The sequence below is a fragment of the Sinohyriopsis cumingii genome, chromosome 18 (assembly GCF_028554795.1).
Source record: "Sinohyriopsis cumingii isolate HCF-2022 chromosome 18, ASM2855479v2, whole genome shotgun sequence".
In the NCBI taxonomy this organism is placed as follows: Eukaryota; Metazoa; Mollusca; class Bivalvia; order Unionida; family Unionidae; genus Sinohyriopsis; species Sinohyriopsis cumingii.
In genome coordinates this window covers 57,006,578-57,031,180 of record NC_142978.1, presented here as the reverse complement: position 1 = coordinate 57,031,180, position 24,603 = coordinate 57,006,578, and the positions used below count along the sequence as shown (strand labels likewise).

The following is a 24,603-nucleotide window of genomic DNA, read 5'->3' as shown; positions in this document are numbered from 1 at the left end:
TTTTTGTCTCCCAAATAGTGAAGTTCGTCAGAGATAAAGAAATAGGTTCTATCTATCCAGCAGTCTATCTGTCTCTCAAACAATCTTTCCTTCATATTTGACAAGGTATAATTCCAGAAACTATTAGATATACATGTAGTTTGTTGATCCTATTTATGCACATTTCACCAGCTTCAATATATTGTCTGTAGTTTACCTGCCCAGGATTCCATCCATGATCTTCATGTTTCCAGTTCTAGGTCAAAACATGAAAAGTGCCTTGTTATCAGATTGAAACTATATATATTTGATTGGTATTAGAGATACATCTTTGACTGTTGAGCTTAATTTAAAGTTCAAATATGCTTTATGATTTTGTCTGTTAATCTATTATTCACACTTGTTTCCAGAGCAATATTTGTGATGTCTATCAATTGAATGTTTATCAGGAAAATATAACTACTACATATGCAATCTTTGATCCTTTTGTCTACTAATCAAGACATTCGCATGGTGATGTAATTATGATGAATGCATCATCATGTTTGTTTAGTAAGCATATAGTATAGCACATAAATGGTATAGAAAGGGAATGTGTTCTTCCTTGTCTTCCTTGTAAACTTAAGCTTTGCTTGTTATAAGTTGTTTTATTTGTTTCTCATTTGATGGAAGACAAAAATTTAAAAGATGGATATGTTTGTTTTCAGGAACGACAACAGAAATGTATACACCCACATCATCACCACCAACAACTACATACATACAGACAACCACCGTAGCACCAACCACCACCACAGCACCAACTACCACAGTACCTACAACTACTACAGCAGCAACAACAACATCTGCCCCGACTACGACTACACCCATACAAACAACTACTTTACCACCAACAACTACCACAAAAGCAACGACTACCACAGGTGTAACGACAACTGTTGCACCCACAACAACTACATATGTACCAACAACAACATTCCAACCAACCACTACAGGAGTAACAACAACAGTTGCTCCAACTACGAGTACACTAGTGCCAACAACTACTCCTGCACCAACTAGTACCACAGCACCACCAACAACAACTGCCCCAACCACGACTACAAAAGTGTCAACAACTACTGAAGCACCAACAACTACCATAATACCACCAACTACCACTGCAGGAACAACAACATCTGCACCAACAACCACCACATTAGCACCAACCACTACTGCAGCCACAACTACAGTTGCTCCAACTACCACTTCACCAGTGGAAACAACTACCACAGCACCAACAACATCTGCACCATCTACAACTACACAAGTGCCAACAACTACTTCAGCATCAACTACCACAATACCAACAACTACCACAGCAGCAACGACAACATCTGCCCCAACTACAACTACACCCATACAAACAACTACTTTAGCACCAACAACTTCCACAAAAGCAACGACTACCACAGGTGTAACGACAACTGTTGCACCCACAACAACAACATCTGTACCAACAACAACATTCCAACCAACCACTACTGGAGTAACAACAACAGTTGCTCCAACTACCACTACACCAGTGCCAACAACTACTTCGGCACCAACGAGTACCACAGCACCACCAACAACAACTGTCCCAACTACGACTACAAAAGTGCCCACAACTACTGCAGCACCAACGACTACTACAATACCAACAACTACCACTGCAGGAACGACAACATCTGCACCAACAACAACTACATTCATACATACAACAACAGTAGCACCAACCACAACTGCAGCAACAACAACAGTTGTTCCAACTACCACTACACCAGTGCAAACAACTACTACAGCTCCTCCAACAACTACAGGTACTCTTTTCTCTAAATGTCACAGTTACTATAATTAATTTAGGAATGTATATGTGTTGTTTTTACTGCAGCCAATATGTGTGCTTAGCATTATAGGAATCCTCTTAATTCCATCTGTCCATCCATCCCACCATCTATTCACCTGGTACAGTACCTCATTGATGAAACTGTATTTTGTGGATTGTGATGAAACTTTGTAAATATTTTTGGTCTTGATCTGAAGACTTATATATTGACAAATTATTATGCTCATGTAATTGTGCAAGAGTTTTGTACAAGCTTGTCTGCATCCTGTCTTTTTGAATTTTGTATTTGCATATTTTAAGACATAAGTCAGTTGATTGCCATGTAATTTAGGATCTGTTATGACCATCATCATCAGATAAACATAGCATCACATCACTGTTCCCCCTATTAGTTTTCCCTTGAAACAAAGAACTAAATCTCACCGACATTGGCAGTATATGGGATTGCTTTTGCATTATTAGTTCAATATAATAAATTATGTTATACAACTGCAGTGCCTGACATGCCAGATTCCAATGCTTTTGGATGCATATGCCCATACACTAGACATTGAGCCCAGGATTGTAATGCAAAATCCATCACATCTTTGATGCATCTTCTTGTTATGAGTACATAATGATATAAAGATAGTTGAAACACTGTTGGAAAACTTGATTGTCATTGAAAGTAGTGGGTATTTGATTTCTGATTCCTTCCCATGCACCCCATTATTGTGATTCAATTATAATAAACATCTTCCAGATAGTTACCAAAGGGGCAACATGACAAAAGTGACTGAAGTTGCACCCATTTATTCAGGAGAGCAAGGATGATATATATAGGCTTGTGGACAAACACATGACAGTTGTCATAATAACCCTGAAATGTATCAACAAATATGGTGATAATTATGCAGTTTGTAATTGATGAAATGGAATTTGAATGCTTTTGTTGAGTTGGGGGTGAAGAATAGTTCTAAATATTTCACAATTGGCATTAGCTGTCCTGATAAAGGAAGTGGTCGATAAGTAATCAGACCCTTTTTCAACTTAAAGGTCCAATTTTGATTGTGCATGATTCCCAAAAATTAGTTTATAATTGTTTAAGCCATTTGTAGATGAAAACATGCCTTAGTGTTTCATTCTTTGTTATACAGTCACTGGGCCAGGCACCACTACAACTGGGACAACTGGAGTACCTCCAACAACAACTTCACCTGGAACATCTACAAACACGACACCAACACCAGGTACTAGGTCTACTAAAATTGCATGGAATTAGTTTGTTTATTCCTATAAATTTATCATTCTTATACAGGATATCATTCTCAAATAGTCCTTCAAACTTTAATTTAGATGGTTCAGGTATTATTCTGCTGTGATATGATTCTTCCATGAGGGTTCAAAACATATGAAATTGTAGCAAGAATGGTGATAATTCTGCATACTGACTTTGCACAGCAGGTTAACACGAGATGTTGTATAATTAAATTATGTGCTCTGGGAACATTACATGAATGTAGAACTTACTCATGTAATGGATGCATAGAGGCCATTGCTGTTGGCTCTCAAAACTGTCAAGGTATTTTGTTTGTGACTTATCAATTTGTAGAATGCCTACACTACATAGAAACCCCATTGATAATGCCATGCCAATCAAAGTAGTGATGCTTGGTCTCCAATACTGTTTTTGTCTCCCAAATAGTGAAGTTCGTCAGAGATAAAGAAATAGGTTCTATCTATCTAGCAGTCTATCTGTCTCTCAAACAATCTTTCCTTCATATTTGACAAGGTATAATTCCAGAAACTATTAGATATACATGTAGTTTGTTGATTCTATTTATGCACATTTCACCAGCTTCAATATATTGTCTGTAGTATACCTGCCCAGGATTCCATCCATGATCTTCATGTTTCCAGTTCTAGGTCAAAACATGAAAAGTGCCTTGTTATCAGATTGAAACTATATATATTTGATTGGTATTAGAGATACATCTTTGACTATTGAGCTTAATTTAAAGTTCAAATATGCTTTATGATTTTGTCTGTTAATCTATTATTCACACTTGTTTCCAGAGCAATATTTGTGATGTCTATCAATTGAATGTTTATCAGGAAAATATAACTACTACATATGCAATCTTTGATCCTTATGTCTACTAATCAAGACATTTGCATGGTGATGTAATTATGATGAATGCATCATCATGTTTGTTTAGTAAGCATATAGTATAGCACATAAATGGTATAGAAAGGGAATGTGTTCTTCCTTGTCTTCCTTGTAAACTTAAGCTTTGCTTGTTATAAGTTGTTTTACTTGTTTCTCATTTGATGGAAGACAAAAGTTTAAAAGATGGATATGTTTGTTTTCAGGAACGACAACAGAAATGTATACACCCACATCATCACCACCAACAACTACATACATACAGACAACCACCGTAGCACCAACCACCACCACAGCACCAACTACCACAATACCAACAACTACCACAGCAGCAATGACAACATCTGCCCCAACTACAACTACACCCATACAAACAACTACTTTAGCACCAACAACTTCCACAAAAGCAACGACTACCACAGGTGTAACGACAACTGTTGCACCCACAACAACAACATCTGTACCAACAACAACATTCCAACCAACCACTACTGGAGTAACAACAACGGTTGCTCCAACTACCACTACACCAGTGCCAACAACTACTTTGGCACCAACGAGTACCACAGCACCACCAACAACAACTGTCCCAACTACGACTACAAAAGTGCCCACAACTACTGCAGCACCAACGACTACTACAATACCAACAACTACCACTGCAGGAACGACAACATCTGCACCAACAACAACTACATTCATACATACAACAACAGTAGCACCAACCACAACTGCAGCAACAACAACAGTTGTTCCAACTACCACTACACCAGTGCAAACAACTACTACAGCTCCTCCAACAACTACAGGTACTCTTTTCTCTAAATGTCACAGTTACTATAATTAATTTAGGAATGTATATGTGTTGTTTTTACTGCAGCCAATATGTGTGCTTAGCATTATAGGAATCCTCTTAATTCCATCTGTCCATCCATCCCACCATCTATTCACCTGGTACAGTACCTCATTGATGAAACTGTATTTTGTGGATTGTGATGAAACTTTGTAAATATTTTTGGTCTTGATCTGAAGACTTATATATTGACAAATTATTATGCTCATGTAATTGTGCAAGAGTTTTGTACAAGCTTGTCTGCATCCTGTCTTTTTGAATTTTGTATTTGCATATTTTGAGACATAAGTCAGTTGATTGCCATGTAATTTAGGATCTGTTATGACCATCATCATCAGATAAACATAGCATCACATCACTGTTCCCCCTATTAGTTTTCCCTTGAAACGAAGAACTAAATCTCACCGACATTGGCAGTATATGGTATTGCTTTTGCATTATTAGTTCAATATAATAAATTATGTTATACAACTGCAGTGCCTGACATGCCAGATTCCAATGCTTTTGGATGCATATGCCCATACACCAGACATTGAGCCCAGGATTGTAATGCAAAATCCATCACATCTTTGATGCATCTTCTTGTTATGAGTACATAATGATATAAAGATAGTTGAAACACTGTTGGAAAACTTGATTGTCATTGAAAGTAGTGGGTATTTGATTTCTGATTCCTTCCCATGCACCCCATTATTGTGATTCAATTATAATAAACATCTTCCAGATAGTTACCAAAGGGGCAACATGACAAAAGTGACTGAAGTTGCACCCATTTATTCAGGAGAGCAAGGATGATATATATAGGCTTGTGGACAAACACATGACAGTTATCATAATAACCCTGAAATGTATCAACAAATATGGTGATAATTATGCAGTTTGTAATTGATGAAATGGAATTTGAATGCTTTTGTTGAGTTGGGGGTGAAGAATAGTTCTAAATATTTCACAATTGGCATTAGCTGTCCTGATAAAGGAAGTGGTCGATAAGTAATCAGACCCTTTTTCAACTTGAAGGTCCAATTTTGATTGTGCATGATTCCCAAAAATTAGTTTATAATTGTTTAAGCCATTTGTAGATGAAAACATGCCTTAGTGTTTCATTCTTTGTTATACAGTCACTGGGCCAGGCACCACTACAACTGGGACAACTGGAGTACCTCCAACAACAACTTCACCTGGAACATCTACAAACACGACACCAACACCAGGTACTAGGTCTACTAAAATTGCATGGAATTAGTTTTTTTATTCCTATAACTTTATCATTCTTATACAGGATATCATTCTGAAATAGTCCTTCAAACTTTAATTTAGATGGTTCAGGTATTATTCTGCTGTGATATGATTCTTCCATGAAGGTTCAAAACATATGAAATTGTAGCAAGAATGGTGATAATTCTGCATACTGACTTTGCACAGCAGGTTAACACGAGATGTTGTATAATTAAATTATGTGCTCTGGGAACATTACATGAATGTAGAACTTACTCATGTAATGGATGCATAGAGGCCATTGCTGTTGGCTCTCAAAACTGTCAAGGTATTTGTTTGTGACTTATCAATTTGTAGAATGCCTACACTACATAGAATCCCCATTGATAATGCCATGCCAATCAAAGTAGTGATGCTTGGTCTCCAATACTGTTTTTGTCTCCCAAATAGTGAAGTTCGTCAGAGATAAAGAAATAGGTTATATCTATCCAGCAGTCTATCTGTCTCTCAAACAATCTTTCCTTCATATTTGACAAGGTATAATTCCAGAAACTATTAGATATACATGTAGTTTGTTGATCCTATTTATGCACATTTCACCAGCTTCAATATATTGTCTGTAGTTTACCTGCCCAGGATTCCATCCATGATCTTCATGTTTCCAGTTCTAGGTCAAAACATGAAAAGTGCCTTGTTATCAGATTGAAACTATATATATTTGATTGGTATTAGAGATACATCTTTGACTGTTGAGCTTAATTTAAAGTTCAAATATGCTTTATGATTTTGTCTGTTAATCTATTATTCACACTTGTTTCCAGAGCAATATTTGTGATGTCTATCAATTGAATGTTTATCAGGAAAATATAACTACTACATATGCAATCTTTGATCCTTTTGTCTACTAATCAAGACATTCGCATGGTGATGTAATTATGATGAATGCATCATCATGTTTGTTTAGTAAGCATATAGTATAGCACATAAATGGTATAGAAAGGGAATGTGTTCTTCCTTGTCTTCCTTGTAAACTTAAGCTTTGCTTGTTATAAGTTGTTTTATTTGTTTCTCATTTGATGGAAGACAAAAGTTTAAAAGATGGATATGTTTGTTTTCAGGAACGACAACAGAAATGTATACACCCACATCATCACCACCAACAACTACATACATACAGACAACCACCGTAGCACCAACCACCACCACAGCACCAACTACCACAGTACCTACAACTACTACAGCAGCAACAACAACATCTGCCCCGACTACGACTACACCCATACAAACAACTACTTTACCACCAACAACTACCACAAAAGCAACGACTACCACAGGTGTAACGACAACTGTTGCACCCACAACAACTACATATGTACCAACAACAACATTCCAACCAACCACTACAGGAGTAACAACAACAGTTGCTCCAACTACGAGTACACTAGTGCCAACAACTACTCCTGCACCAACTAGTACCACAGCACCACCAACGACAACTGCCCCAACCACGACTACAAAAGTGTCAACAACTACTGAAGCACCAACAACTACCATAATACCACCAACTACCACTGCAGGAACAACAACATCTGCACCAACAACCACCACATTAGCACCAACCACTACTGCAGCCACAACTACAGTTGCTCCAACTACCACTTCACCAGTGGAAACAACTACCACAGCACCAACAACATCTGCACCATCTACAACTACACAAGTGCCAACAACTACTTCAGCATCAACTACCACAATACCAACAACTACCACAGCAGCAACGACAACATCTGCCCCAACTACAACTACACCCATACAAACAACTACTTTAGCACCAACAACTTCCACAAAAGCAACGACTACCACAGGTGTAACGACAACTGTTGCACCCACAACAACAACATCTGTACCAACAACAACATTCCAACCAACCACTACTGGAGTAACAACAACAGTTGCTCCAACTACCACTACACCAGTGCCAACAACTACTTCGGCACCAACGAGTACAACAGCACCACCAACAACAACTGTCCCAACTACGACTACAAAAGTGCCCACAACTACTGCAGCACCAACGACTACCACAATACCAACAACAACCACTGCAGGAACGACAACATCTGCACCAACAACAACTACATTCATACATACAACAACAGTAGCACCAACCACAACTGCAGCAACAACAACAGTTGTTCCAACTACCACTACACCAGTGCAAACAACTACTACAGCTCCTCCAACAACTACAGGTACTCTTTTCTCTAAATGTCACAGTTACTATAATTAATTTAGGAATGTATATGTGTTGTTTTTACTGCAGCCAATATGTGTGCTTAGCATTATAGGAATCCTCTTAATTCCATCTGTCCATCCATCCCACCATCTATTCACCTGGTACAGTACCTCATTGATGAAACTGTATTTTGTGGATTGTGATGAAACTTTGTAAATATTTTTGGTCTTGATCTGAAGACTTATATATTGACAAATTATTATGCTCATGTAATTGTGCAAGAGTTTTGTACAAGCTTGTCTGCATCCTGTCTTTTTGAATTTTGTATTTACATATTTTAAGACATAAGTCAGTTGATTGCCATGTAATTTAGGATCTGTTATGACCATCATCATCAGATAAACATAGCATCACATCACTGTTCCCCCTATTAGTTTTCCCATGAAACGAAGAACTAAATCTCACCGACATTGGCAGTATATGGTATTGCTTTTGCATTATTAGTTCAATATAATAAATTATGTTATACAACTGCAGTGCCTGACATGCCAGATTCCAATGCTTTTGGATGCATATGCCCATACACCAGACATTGAGCCCAGGATTGTAATGCAAAATCCATCACATCTTTGATGCATCTTCTTGTTATGAGTACATAATGATATAAAGATAGTTGAAACACTGTTGGAAAACTTGATTGTCATTGAAAGTAGTGGGTATTTGATTTCTGATTCCTTCCCATGCACCCCATTATTGTGATTCAATTATAATAAACATCTTCCAGATAGTTACCAAAGGGGCAACATGACAAAAGTGACTGAAGTTGCACCCATTTATTCAGGAGAGCAAGGATGATATATATAGGCTTGTGGACAAACACATGACAGTTGTCATAATAACCCTGAAATGTATCAACAAATATGGTGATAATTATGCAGTTTGTAATTGATGAAATGGAATTTGAATGCTTTTGTTGAGTTGGGGGTGAAGAATAGTTCTAAATATTTCACAATTGGCATTAGCTGTCCTGATAAAGGAAGTGGTCGATAAGTAATCAGACCCTTTTTCAACTTGAAGGTCCAATTTTGATTGTGCATGATTCCCAAAAATTAGTTTATAATTGTTTAAGCCATTTGTAGATGAAAACATGCCTTAGTCTTTCATTCTTTGTTATACAGTCACTGGGCCAGGCACCACTACAACTGGGACAACTGGAGTACCTCCAACAACAACTTCACCTGGAACATCTACAAACACGACACCAACACCAGGTATTAGCTCTACTAAAATTGCATGGAATTAGTTTTTTTATTCCTATAACTTTATCATTCTTATACAGGATATCATTCTGAAATAGTCCTTCAAACTTTAATTTAGATGGTTCAGGTATTATTCTGCTGTGATATGATTCTTCCATGAAGGTTCAAAACATATGAAATTGTAGCAAGAATGGTGATAATTCTGCATACTGACTTTGCACAGCAGGTTAACACGAGATGTTGTATAATTAAATTATGTGCTCTGGGAACATTACATGAATGTAGAACTTACTCATGTAATGGATGCATAGAGGCCATTGCTGTTGGCTCTCAAAACTGTCAAGGTATTTGTTTGTGACTTATCAATTTGTAGAATGCCTACACTACATAGAAACCCCATTGATAATGCCATGCCAATCAAAGTAGTGATGCTTGGTCTCCAATACTGTTTTTGTCTCCCAAATAGTGAAGTTCGTCAGAGATAAAGAAATAGGTTCTATCTATCCAGCAGTCTATCTGTCTCTCAAACAATCTTTCCTTCATATTTGACAAGGTATAATTCCAGAAACTATTAGATATACATGTAGTTTGTTGATCCTATTTATGCACATTTCACCAGCTTCAATATATTGTCTGTAGTTTACCTGCCCAGGATTCCATCCATGATCTTCATGTTTCCAGTTCTAGGTCAAAACATGAAAAGTGCCTTGTTATCAGATTGAAACTATATATATTTGATTGGTATTAGAGATACATCTTTGACTGTTGAGCTTAATTTAAAGTTCAAATATGCTTTATGATTTTGTCTGTTAATCTATTATTCACACTTGTTTCCAGAGCAATATTTGTGATGTCTATCAATTGAATGTTTATCAGGAAAATATAACTACTACATATGCAATCTTTGATCCTTTTGTCTACTAATCAAGACATTCGCATGGTGATGTAATTATGATGAATGCATCATCATGTTTGTTTAGTAAGCATATAGTATAGCACATAAATGGTATAGAAAGGGAATGTGTTCTTCCTTGTCTTCCTTGTAAACTTAAGCTTTGCTTGTTATAAGTTGTTTTATTTGTTTCTCATTTGATGGAAGACAAAAATTTAAAAGATGGATATGTTTGTTTTCAGGAACGACAACAGAAATGTATACACCCACATCATCACCACCAACAACTACATACATACAGACAACCACCGTAGCACCAACCACCACCACAGCACCAACTACCACAGTACCTACAACTACTACAGCAGCAACAACAACATCTGCCCCGACTACGACTACACCCATACAAACAACTACTTTACCACCAACAACTACCACAAAAGCAATGACTACCACAGGTGTAACGACAACTGTTGCACCCACAACAACTACATATGTACCAACAACAAGATTCCAACCAACCACTACAGGAGTAACAACAACAGTTGCTCCAACTACGAGTACACTAGTGCCAACAACTACTCCTGCACCAACTAGTACCACAGCACCACCAACAACAACTGCCCCAACCACGACTACAAAAGTGTCAACAACTACTGAAGCACCAACAACTACCATAATACCACCAACTACCACTGCAGGAACAACAACATCTGCACCAACAACCACCACATTAGCACCAACCACTACTGCAGCCACAACTACAGTTGCTCCAACTACCACTTCACCAGTGGAAACAACTACCACAGCACCAACAACATCTGCACCATCTACAACTACACAAGTGCCAACAACTACTTCAGCATCAACTACCACAATACCAACAACTACCACAGCAGCAACGACAACATCTGCCCCAACTACAACTACACCCATACAAACAACTACTTTAGCACCAACAACTTCCACAAAAGCAACGACTACCACAGGTGTAACGACAACTGTTGCACCCACAACAACAACATCTGTACCAACAACAACATTCCAACCAACCACTACTGGAGTAACAACAACAGTTGCTCCAACTACCACTACACCAGTGCCAACAACTACTTCGGCACCAACGAGTACCACAGCACCACCAACAACAACTGTCCCAACTACGACTACAAAAGTGCCCACAACTACTGCAGCACCAACGACTACTACAATACCAACAACTACCACTGCAGGAACGACAACATCTGCACCAACAACAACTACATTCATACATACAACAACAGTAGCACCAACCACAACTGCAGCAACAACAACAGTTGTTCCAACTACCACTACACCAGTGCAAACAACTACTACAGCTCCTCCAACAACTACAGGTACTCTTTTCTCTAAATGTCACAGTTACTATAATTAATTTAGGAATGTATATGTGTTGTTTTTACTGCAGCCAATATGTGTGCTTAGCATTATAGGAATCCTCTTAATTCCATCTGTCCATCCATCCCACCATCTATTCACCTGGTACAGTACCTCATTGATGAAACTGTATTTTGTGGATTGTGATGAAACTTTGTAAATATTTTTGGTCTTGATCTGAAGACTTATATATTGACAAATTATTATGCTCATGTAATTGTGCAAGAGTTTTGTACAAGCTTGTCTGCATCCTGTCTTTTTGAATTTTGTATTTGCATATTTTAAGACATAAGTCAGTTGATTGCCATGTAATTTAGGATCTGTTATGACCATCATCATCAGATAAACATAGCATCACATCACTGTTCCCCCTATTAGTTTTCCCTTGAAACAAAGAACTAAATCTCACCGACATTGGCAGTATATGGGATTGCTTTTGCATTATTAGTTCAATATAATAAATTATGTTATACAACTGCAGTGCCTGACATGCCAGATTCCAATGCTTTTGGATGCATATGCCCATACACTAGACATTGAGCCCAGGATTGTAATGCAAAATCCATCACATCTTTGATGCATCTTCTTGTTATGAGTACATAATGATATAAAGATAGTTGAAACACTGTTGGAAAACTTGATTGTCATTGAAAGTAGTGGGTATTTGATTTCTGATTCCTTCCCATGCACCCCATTATTGTGATTCAATTATAATAAACATCTTCCAGATAGTTACCAAAGGGGCAACATGACAAAAGTGACTGAAGTTGCACCCATTTATTCAGGAGAGCAAGGATGATATATATAGGCTTGTGGACAAACACATGACAGTTGTCATAATAACCCTGAAATGTATCAACAAATATGGTGATAATTATGCAGTTTGTAATTGATGAAATGGAATTTGAATGCTTTTGTTGAGTTGGGGGTGAAGAATAGTTCTAAATATTTCACAATTGGCATTAGCTGTCCTGATAAAGGAAGTGGTCGATAAGTAATCAGACCCTTTTTCAACTTGAAGGTCCAATTTTGATTGTGCATGATTCCCAAAAATTAGTTTATAATTGTTTAAGCCATTTGTAGATGAAAACATGCCTTAGTCTTTCATTCTTTGTTATACAGTCACTGGGCCAGGCACCACTACAACTGGGACAACTGGAGTACCTCCAACAACAACTTCACCTGGAACATCTACAAACACGACACCAACACCAGGTATTAGCTCTACTAAAATTGCATGGAATTAGTTTTTTTATTCCTATAACTTTATCATTCTTATACAGGATATCATTCTGAAATAGTCCTTCAAACTTTAATTTAGATGGTTCAGGTATTATTCTGCTGTGATATGATTCTTCCATGAAGGTTCAAAACATATGAAATTGTAGCAAGAATGGTGATAATTCTGCATACTGACTTTGCACAGCAGGTTAACACGAGATGTTGTATAATTAAATTATGTGCTCTGGGAACATTACATGAATGTAGAACTTACTCATGTAATGGATGCATAGAGGCCATTGCTGTTGGCTCTCAAAACTGTCAAGGTATTTGTTTGTGACTTATCAATTTGTAGAATGCCTACACTACATAGAAACCCCATTGATAATGCCATGCCAATCAAAGTAGTGATGCTTGGTCTCCAATACTGTTTTTGTCTCCCAAATAGTGAAGTTCGTCAGAGATAAAGAAATAGGTTCTATCTATCCAGCAGTCTATCTGTCTGTCAAACAATCTTTCCTTCATATTTGACAAGGTATAATTCCAGAAACTATTAGATATACATGTAGTTTGTTGATCCTATTTATGCACATTTCACCAGCTTCAATATATTGTCTGTAGTTTACCTGCCCAGGATTCCATCCATGATCTTCATGTTTCCAGTTCTAGGTCAAAACATGAAAAGTGCCTTGTTATCAGATTGAAACTATATATATTTGATTGGTATTAGAGATACATCTTTGACTGTTGAGCTTAATTTAAAGTTCAAATATGCTTTATGATTTTGTCTGTTAATCTATTATTCACACTTGTTTCCAGAGCAATATTTGTGATGTCTATCAATTGAATGTTTATCAGGAAAATATAACTACTACATATGCAATCTTTGATCCTTTTGTCTACTAATCAAGACATTCGCATGGTGATGTAATTATGATGAATGCATCATCATGTTTGTTTAGTAAGCATATAGTATAGCACATAAATGGTATAGAAAGGGAATGTGTTCTTCCTTGTCTTCCTTGTAAACTTAAGCTTTGCTTGTTATAAGTTGTTTTATTTGTTTCTCATTTGATGGAAGACAAAAATTTAAAAGATGGATATGTTTGTTTTCAGGAACGACAACAGAAATGTATACACCCACATCATCACCACCAACAACTACATACATACAGACAACCACCGTAGCACCAACCACCACCACAGCACCAACTACCACAGTACCTACAACTACTACAGCAGCAACAACAACATCTGCCCCGACTACGACTACACCCATACAAACAACTACTTTACCACCAACAACTACCACAAAAGCAACGACTACCACAGGTGTAACGACAACTGTTGCACCCACAACAACTACATATGTACCAACAACAAGATTCCAACCAACCACTACAGGAGTAACAACAACAGTTGCTCCAACTACGAGTACACTAGTGCCAACAACTACTCCTGCACCAACTAGTACCACAGCACCACCAACAACAACTGCCCCAACCACGACTACAAAAGTGTCAACAACTACTGAAGCACCAACAACTACCATAATACCACCAACTACCACTGCAGGAACAACAACATCTGCACCAACAACCACCACATTAGCACCAACCACTACTGCAGCCACAACTACAGTTGCTCCAACTACCACTTCACCAGTGGAAACAACTACCACAGCACCAACAACATCTGCACCATCTACAACTACACAAGTGCCAACAACTACTTCAGCATCAACTACCACAATACCAACAACTACCACAGCAGCAACGACAACATCTGCCCCAACTACAACTACACCCATACAAACAACTACTTTAGCACCAACAACTTCCACAAAAGCAACGACTACCACAGGTGTAGCGACAACTGTTGCACCCACAACAACAACATCTGTACCAACAACAACATTCCAACCAACCACTACTGGAGTAACAACAACAGTTGCTCCAACTACCACTACACCAGTGCCAACAACTACTTCGGCACCAACGAGTACCACAGCACCACCAACAACAACTGTCCCAACTACGACTACAAAAGTGCCCACAACTACTGCAGCACCAACGACTACCACAATACCAACAACAACCACTGCAGGAACGACAACATCTGCACCAACAACAACTACATTCATACATACAACAACAGTAGCACCAACCACAACTGCAGCAACAACAACAGTTGTTCCAACTACCACTACACCAGTGCAAACAACTACTACAGCTCCTCCAACAACTACAGGTACTCTTTTCTCTAAATGTCACAGTTACTATAATTAATTTAGGAATGTATATGTGTTGTTTTTACTGCAGCCAATATGTGTGCTTAGCATTATAGGAATCCTCTTAATTCCATCTGTCCATCCATCCCACCATCTATTCACCTGGTACAGTACCTCATTGATGAAACTGTATTTTGTGGATTGTGATGAAACTTTGTAAATATTTTTGGTCTTGATCTGAAGACTTATATATTGACAAATTATTATGCTCATGTAATTGTGCAAGAGTTTTGTACAAGCTTGTCTGCATCCTGTCTTTTTGAATCTTGTATTTACATATTTTAAGACATAAGTCAGTTGATTGCCATGTAATTTAGGATCTGTTATGACCATCATCATCAGATAAACATAGCATCACATCACTGTTCCCCCTATTAGTTTTCCCTTGAAACGAAGAACTAAATCTCACCGACATTGGCAGTATATGGTATTGCTTTTGCATTATTAGTTCAATATAATAAATTATGTTATACAACTGCAGTGCATGACATGCCAGATTCCAATGCTTTTGGATGCATATGCCCATACACCAGACATTGAGCCCAGGATTGTAATGCAAAATCCATCACATCTTTGATGCATCTTCTTGTTATGAGTACATAATGATATAAAGATAGTTGAAACACTGTTGGAAAACTTGATTGTCATTGAAAGTAGTGGGTATTTGATTTCTGATTCCTTCCCATGCACCCCATTATTGTGATTCAATTATAATAAACATCTTCCAGATAGTTACCAAAGGGGCAACATGACAAAAGTGACTGAAGTTGCACCCATTTATTCAGGAGAGCAAGGATGATATATATAGGCTTGTGGACAAACACATGACAGTTGTCATAATAACCCTGAAATGTATCAACAAATATGGTGATAATTATGCAGTTTGTAATTGATGAAATGGAATTTGAATGCTTTTGTTGAGTTGGGGGTGAAGAATACTTCTAAATATTTCACAATTGGCATTAGCTGTCCTGATAAAGGAAGTGGTCGATAAGTAATCAGACCCTTTTTCAACTTGAAGGTCCAATTTTGATTGTGCATGATTCCCAAAAATTAGTTTATAATTGTTTAAGCCATTTGTAGATGAAAACATGCCTTAGTCTTTCATTCTTTGTTATACAGTCACTGGGCCAGGCACCACTACAACTGGGACAACTGGAGTACCTCCAACAACAACTTCACCTGGAACATCTACAAACACGACACCAACACCAGGTATTAGCTCTACTAAAATTGCATGGAATTAGTTTTTTTATTCCTATAACTTTATCATTCTTATACAGGATATCATTCTGAAATAGTCCTTCAAACTTTAATTTAGATGGTTCAGGTATTATTCTGCTGTGATATGATTCTTCCATGAAGGTTCAAAACATATGAAATTGTAGCAAGAATGGTGATAATTCTGCATACTGACTTTGCACAGCAGGTTAACACGAGATGTTGTATAATTAAATTATGTGCTCTGGGAACATTACATGAATGTAGAACTTACTCATGTAATGGATGCATAGAGGCCATTGCTGTTGGCTCTCAAAACTGTCAAGGTATTTGTTTGTGACTTATCAATTTGTAGAATGCCTACACTACATAGAAACCCCATTGATAATGCCATGCCAATCAAAGTAGTGATGCTTGGTCTCCAATACTGTTTTTGTCTCCCAAATAGTGAAGTTCGTCAGAGATAAAGAAATAGGTTCTATCTATCCAGCAGTCTATCTGTCTCTCAAACAATCTTTCCTTCATATTTGACAAGGTATAATTCCAGAAACTATTAGATATACATGTAGTTTGTTGATCCTATTTATGCACATTTCACCAGCTTCAATATATTGTCTGTAGTTTACCTGCCCAGGATTCCATCCATGATCTTCATGTTTCCAGTTCTAGGTCAAAACATGAAAAGTGCCTTGTTATCAGATTGAAACTATATATATTTGATTGGTATTAGAGATACATCTTTGACTGTTGAGCTTAATTTAAAGTTCAAATATGCTTTATGATTTTGTCTGTTAATCTATTATTCACACTTGTTTCCAGAGCAATATTTGTGATGTCTATCAATTGAATGTTTATCAGGAAAATATAACTACTACATATGCAATCTTTGATCCTTTTGTCTACTAATCAAGACATTCGCATGGTGATGTAATTATGATGAATGCATCATCATGTTTGTTTAGTAAGCATATAGTATAGCACATAAATGGTATAGAAAGGGAATGTGTTCTTCCTTGTCTTCCTTGTAAACTTAAGCTTTGCTTGTTATAAGTTGTTTTATTTGTTTCTCATTTGATGGAAGACAAAAATTTAAAAGATGGATATGTTTGTTTTCAGGAACGACAACAGAAATGTATACACCCACATCATCACCACCAACAACTACATACATACAGACAACCACCGTAGCACCAACCACCACCACAGCACCAACTACCACAGTACCTACAACTACTACAGCAGCAACAACAACATCTGCCCCGACTACGACTACACCCATACAAACAACTACTTTACCACCAACAACTACCACAAAAGCAACGACTACCACAGGTGTAACGACAACTGTTGCACCCACAACAACTACATATGTACCAACAACAACATTCCAACCAACCACTACAGGAGTAACAACAACAGTTGCTCCAACTACGAGTACACTAGTGCCAACAACTACTCCTGCACCAACTAGTACCACAGCACCAACAACAACAACTGCCCCAACCACGACTACAAAAGTGTCAACAACTACTGAAGCACCAACAACTACCATAATACCACCAACTACCACTGCAGGAACAACAACATCTGCACCAACAACCACCACATTAGCACCAACCACTACTGCAGCCACAACTACAGTTGCTCCAACTACCACTTCACCAGTGGAAACAACTACCACAGCACCAACAACATCTGCACCATCTACAACTACACAAGTGCCAACAACTACTTCAGCATCAACTACCACAATACCAACAACTACCACAGCAGCAACGACAACATCTGCCCCAACTACAACTACACCCATACAAACAACTACTTTAGCACCAACAACTTCCACAAAAGCAACGACTACCACAGGTGTAACGACAACTGTTGCACCCACAACAACAACATCTGTACCAACAACAACATTCCAACCAACCACTACTGGAGTAACAACAACAGTTGCTCCAACTACCACTACACCAGTGCCAACAACTACTTCGGCACCAACGAGTACCACAGCACCACCAACAACAACTGTCCCAACTACGACTACAAAAGTGCCCACAACTACTGCAGCACCAACGACTACTACAATACCAACAACTACCACTGCAGGAACGACAACATCTGCACCAACAACAACTACATTCATACATACAACAACAGTAGCACCAACCACAACTGCAGCAACAACAACAGTTGTTCCAACTACCACTACACCAGTGCAAACAACTACTACAGCTCCTCCAACAACTACAGGTACTCTTTTCTCTAAATGTCACAGTTACTATAATTAATTTAGGAATGTATATGTGTTGTTTTTACTGCAGCCAATATGTGTGCTTAGCATTATAGGAATCCTCTTAATTCCATCTGTCCATCCATCCCACCATCTATTCACCTGGTACAGTACCTCATTGATGAAACTGTATTTTGTGGATTGTGATGAAACTTTGTAAATATTTTTGGTCTTGATCTGAAGACTTATATATTGACAAATTATTATGCTCATGTAATTGTGCAAGAGTTTTGTACAAGCTTGTCTGCATCCTGTCTTTTTGAATTTTGTATTTGCATATTTTAAGACATAAGTCAGTTGATTGCCATGTAATTTAGGATCTGTTATGACCATCATCATCAGATAAACATAGCATCACATCACTGTTCCCCCTATTAGTTTTCCCTTGAAACAAAGAACTAAATCTCACCGACATTGGCAGTATATGGGATTGCTTTTGCATTATTAGTTCAATATAATAAATTATGTTATACAACTGCAGTGCCTGACATGCCAGATTCCAATGCTTTTGGATGCATATGCCCATACACTAGACATTGAGCCCAGGATTGTAATGCAAAATCCATCACATCTTTGATGCATCTTCTTGTTATGAGTACATAATGATATAAAGATAGTTGAAACACTGTTGGAAAACTTGATTGTCATTGAAAGTAGTGGGTATTTGATTTCTGATTCCTTCCCATGCACCCCATTATTGTGATTCAATTATAATAAACATCTTCCAGATAGTTACCAAAGGGGCAACATGACAAAAGTGACTGAAGTTGCACCCATTTATTCAGGAGAGCAAGGATGATATATATAGGCTTGTGGACAAACACATGACAGTTGTCATAATAACCCTGAAATGTATCAACAAATATGGTGATAATTATGCAGTTTGTAATTGATGAAATGGAATTTGAATGCTTTTGTTGAGTTGGGGGTGAAGAATAGTTCTAAATATTTCACAATTGGCATTAGCTGTCCTGATAAAGGAAGTGGTCGATAAGTAATCAGACCCTTTTTCAACTTGAAGGTCCAATTTTGATTGTGCATGATTCCCAAAAATTAGTTTATAATTGTTTAAGCCATTTGTAGATGAAAACATGCCTTAGTCTTTCATTCTTTGTTATACAGTCACTGGGCCAGGCACCACTACAACTGGGACAACTGGAGTACCTCCAACAACAACTTCACCTGGAACATCTACAAACACGACACCAACACCAGGTATTAGCTCTACTAAAATTGCATGGAATTAGTTTTTTTATTCCTATAACTTTATCATTCTTATACAGGATATCATTCTGAAATAGTCCTTCAAACTTTAATTTAGATGGTTCAGGTATTATTCTGCTGTGATATGATTCTTCCATGAAGGTTCAAAACATATGAAATTGTAGCAAGAATGGTGATAATTCTGCATACTGACTTTGCACAGCAGGTTAACACGAGATGTTGTATAATTAAATTATGTGCTCTGGGAACATTACATGAATGTAGAACTTACTCATGTAATGGATGCATAGAGGCCATTGCTGTTGGCTCTCAAAACTGTCAAGGTATTTGTTTGTGACTTATCAATTTGTAGAATGCCTACACTACATAGAAACCCCATTGATAATGCCATGCCAATCAAAGTAGTGATGCTTGGTCTCCAATACTGTTTTTGTCTCCCAAATAGTGAAGTTCGTCAGAGATAAAGAAATAGGTTCTATCTATCCAGCAGTCTATCTGTCTCTCAAACAATCTTTCCTTCATATTTGACAAGGTATAATTCCAGAAACTATTAGATATACATGTAGTTTGTTGATCCTATTTATGCACATTTCACCAGCTTCAATATATTGTCTGTAGTTTACCTGCCCAGGATTCCATCCATGATCTTCATGTTTCCAGTTCTAGGTCAAAACATGAAAAGTGCCTTGTTATCAGATTGAAACTATATATATTTGATTGGTATTAGAGATACATCTTTGACTGTTGAGCTTAATTTAAAGTTCAAATATGCTTTATGATTTTGTCTGTTAATCTATTATTCACACTTGTTTCCAGAGCAATATTTGTGATGTCTATCAATTGAATGTTTATCAGGAAAATATAACTACTACATATGCAATCTTTGATCCTTATGTCTACTAATCAAGACATTTGCATGGTGATGTAATTATGATGAATGCATCATCATGTTTGTTTAGTAAGCATATAGTATAGCACATAAATGGTATAGAAAGGGAATGTGTTCTTCCTTGTCTTCCTTGTAAACTTAAGCTTTGCTTGTTATAAGTTGTTTTATTTGTTTCTCATTTGATGGAAGACAAAAGTTTAAAAGATGGATATGTTTGTTTTCAGGAACGACAACAGAAATGTATACACCCACATCATCACCACCAACAACTACATACATACAGACAACCACCGTAGCACCAACCACCACCACAGCACCAACTACCACAGTACCTACAACTACTACAGCAGCAACAACAACATCTGCCCCGACTATGACTACACCCATACAAACAACTACTTTACCACCAACAACTACCACAAAAGCAACGACTAGCACAGGTGTAACGACAACTGTTGCACCCACAACAACTACATATGTACCAACAACAACATTCCAACCAACCACTACAGGAGTAACAACAACAGTTGCTCCAACTACGAGTACACTAGTGCCAACAACTACTCCTGCACCAACTAGTACCACAGCACCACCAACAACAACTGCCCCAACCACGACTACAAAAGTGTCAACAACTACTGAAGCACCAACAACTACCATAATACCACCAACTACCACTGCAGGAACAACAACATCTGCACCAACAACCACCACATTAGCACCAACCACTACTGCAGCCACAACTACAGTTGCTCCAACTACCACTTCACCAGTGGAAACAACTACCACAGCACCAACAACATCTGCACCATCTACAACTACACAAGTGCCAACAACTACTTCAGCATCAACTACCACAATACCAACAACTACCACAGCAGCAACGACAACATCTGCCCCAACTACAACTACACCCATACAAACAACTACTTTAGCACCAACAACTTCCACAAAAGCAACGACTACCACAGGTGTAACGACAACTGTTGCACCCACAACAACAACATCTGTACCAACAACAACATTCCAACCAACCACTACTGGAGTAACAACAACAGTTGCTCCAACTACCACTACACCAGTGCCAACAACTACTTCGGCACCAACGAGTACCACAGCACCACCAACAACAACTGTCCCAACTACGACTACAAAAGTGCCCACAACTACTGCAGCACCAACGACTACCACAATACCAACAACTACCACTGCAGGAACGACAACATCTGCACCAACAACAACTACATTCATACATACAACAACAGTAGCACCAACCACAACTGCAGCAACAACAACAGTTGTTCCAACTACCACTACACCAGTGCAAACAACTACTACAGCTCCTCCAACGACTACAGGTACTCTTTTCTCTAAATGTCACAGTTACTATAATTAATTTAGGAATGTATATGTGTTGTTTTTACTGCAGCCAATATGTGTGCTTAGCATTATAGGAATCCTCTTAATTCCATCTGTCCATCCATCCCACCATCTATTCACCTGGTACAGTACCTCATTGATGAAACTGTATTTTGTGGATTGTGATGAAACTTTGTAAATATTTTTGGTCTTGATCTGAAGACTTATATATTGACAAATTATTATGCTCATGTAATTGTGCAAGAGTTTTGTACAAGCTTGTCTGCATCCTGTCTTTTTGAATTTTGTATTTACATATTTTAAGACATAAGTCAGTTGATTGCCATGTAATTTAGGATCTGTTATGACCATCATCATCAGATAAACATAGCATCACATCACTGTTCCCCCTATTAGTTTTCCCTTGAAACGAAGAACTAAATCTCACCGACATTGGCAGTATATGGTATTGCTTTTGCATTATTAGTTCAATATAATAAATTATGTTATACAACTGCAGTGCATGACATGCCAGATTCCAATGCTTTTGGATGCATATGCCCATACACCAGACATTGAGCCCAGGATTGTAATGCAAAATCCATCACATCTTTGATGCATCTTCTTGTTATGAGTACATAATGATATAAAGATAGTTGAAACACTGTTGGAAAACTTGATTGTCATTGAAAGTAGTGGGTATTTGATTTCTGATTCCTTCCCATGCACCCCATTATTGTGATTCAATTATAATAAACATCTTCCAGATAGTTACCAAAGGGGCAACATGACAAAAGTGACTGAAGTTGCACCCATTTATTCAGGAGAGCAAGGATGATATATATAGGCTTGTGGACAAACACATGACAGTTGTCATAATAACCCTGAAATGTATCAACAAATATGGTGATAATTATGCAGTTTGTAATTGATGAAATGGAATTTGAATGCTTTTGTTGAGTTGGGGGTGAAGAATAGTTCTAAATATTTCACAATTGGCATTAGCTGTCCTGATAAAGGAAGTGGTCGATAAGTAATCAGACCCTTTTTCAACTTGAAGGTCCAATTTTGATTGTGCATGATTCCCAAAAATTAGTTTATAATTGTTTAAGCCATTTGTAGATGAAAACATGCCTTAGTCTTTCATTCTTTGTTATACAGTCACTGGGCCAGGCACCACTACAACTGGGACAACTGGAGTACCTCCAACAACAACTTCACCTGGAACATCTACAAACACGACACCAACACCAGGTATTAGCTCTACTAAAATTGCATGGAATTAGTTTTTTTATTCCTATAACTTTATCATTCTTATACAGGATATCATTCTGAAATAGTCCTTCAAACTTTAATTTAGATGGTTCAGGTATTATTCTGCTGTGATATGATTCTTCCATGAAGGTTCAAAACATATGAAATTGTAGCAAGAATGGTGATAATTCTGCATACTGACTTTGCACAGCAGGTTAACACGAGATGTTGTATAATTAAATTATGTGCTCTGGGAACATTACATGAATGTAGAACTTACTCATGTAATGGATGCATAGAGGCCATTGCTGTTGGCTCTCAAAACTGTCAAGGTATTTGTTTGTGACTTATCAATTTGTAGAATGCCTACACTACATAGAAACCCCATTGATAATGCCATGCCAATCAAAGTAGTGATGCTTGGTCTCCAATACTGTTTTTGTCTCCCAAATAGTGAAGTTCGTCAGAGATAAAGAAATAGGTTCTATCTATCCAGCAGTCTATCTGTCTGTCAAACAATCTTTCCTTCATATTTGACAAGGTATAATTCCAGAAACTATTAGATATACATGTAGTTTGTTGATCCTATTTATGCACATTTCACCAGCTTCAATATATTGTCTGTAGTTTACCTGCCCAGGATTCCATCCATGATCTTCATGTTTCCAGTTCTAGGTCAAAACATGAAAAGTGCCTTGTTATCAGATTGAAACTATATATATTTGATTGGTATTAGAGATACATCTTTGACTGTTGAGCTTAATTTAAAGTTCAAATATGCTTTATGATTTTGTCTGTTAATCTATTATTCACACTTGTTTCCAGAGCAATATTTGTGATGTCTATCAATTGAATGTTTATCAGGAAAATATAACTACTACATATGCAATCTTTGATCCTTTTGTCTACTAATCAAGACATTCGCATGGTGATGTAATTATGATGAATGCATCATCATGTTTGTTTAGTAAGCATATAGTATAGCACATAAA

General features: G+C 37.5%; 4 protein-coding genes across 4 annotated transcripts; all 4 read left to right on the top strand.

Moving 5' to 3' along the window:
• Nucleotides 1–682: 682 nt before the first annotated feature.
• Nucleotides 683–4,854, top strand: LOC149776716 (uncharacterized). The gene is made up of 3 exons (XM_089941345.1): nucleotides 683–1,844; nucleotides 2,983–3,075; nucleotides 4,118–4,854. Exons 1-3 carry the CDS (start codon nucleotides 701–703, stop codon nucleotides 4,837–4,839), a joined length of 1,959 nt encoding a protein of 652 aa, XP_089797471.1. The 5' UTR covers nucleotides 683–700; the 3' UTR covers nucleotides 4,840–4,854.
• A 5,833-nt stretch (nucleotides 4,855–10,687) lies between these two features.
• Nucleotides 10,688–11,876, top strand: LOC149776715 (uncharacterized). Its single transcript, XM_089941243.1, has one exon. The coding sequence runs from the start codon at nucleotides 10,704–10,706 to the stop codon at nucleotides 11,859–11,861; it is 1,158 nt and encodes a 385-aa protein (XP_089797369.1). The 5' UTR covers nucleotides 10,688–10,703; the 3' UTR covers nucleotides 11,862–11,876.
• A 2,322-nt stretch (nucleotides 11,877–14,198) lies between these two features.
• On the top strand, nucleotides 14,199–15,387 carry LOC149776714 (uncharacterized). Its single transcript, XM_089941242.1, has one exon. It carries the CDS (start codon nucleotides 14,215–14,217, stop codon nucleotides 15,370–15,372), a length of 1,158 nt encoding a protein of 385 aa, XP_089797368.1. The 5' UTR covers nucleotides 14,199–14,214; the 3' UTR covers nucleotides 15,373–15,387.
• A 5,807-nt stretch (nucleotides 15,388–21,194) lies between these two features.
• Nucleotides 21,195–23,643, top strand: LOC149776713 (uncharacterized). Its single transcript, XM_089941344.1, has 2 exons — nucleotides 21,195–22,356; nucleotides 23,519–23,643. Exons 1-2 carry the CDS (start codon nucleotides 21,237–21,239, stop codon nucleotides 23,641–23,643), a joined length of 1,245 nt encoding a protein of 414 aa, XP_089797470.1. The 5' UTR covers nucleotides 21,195–21,236.
• Nucleotides 23,644–24,603: the final 960 nt, after the last annotated feature.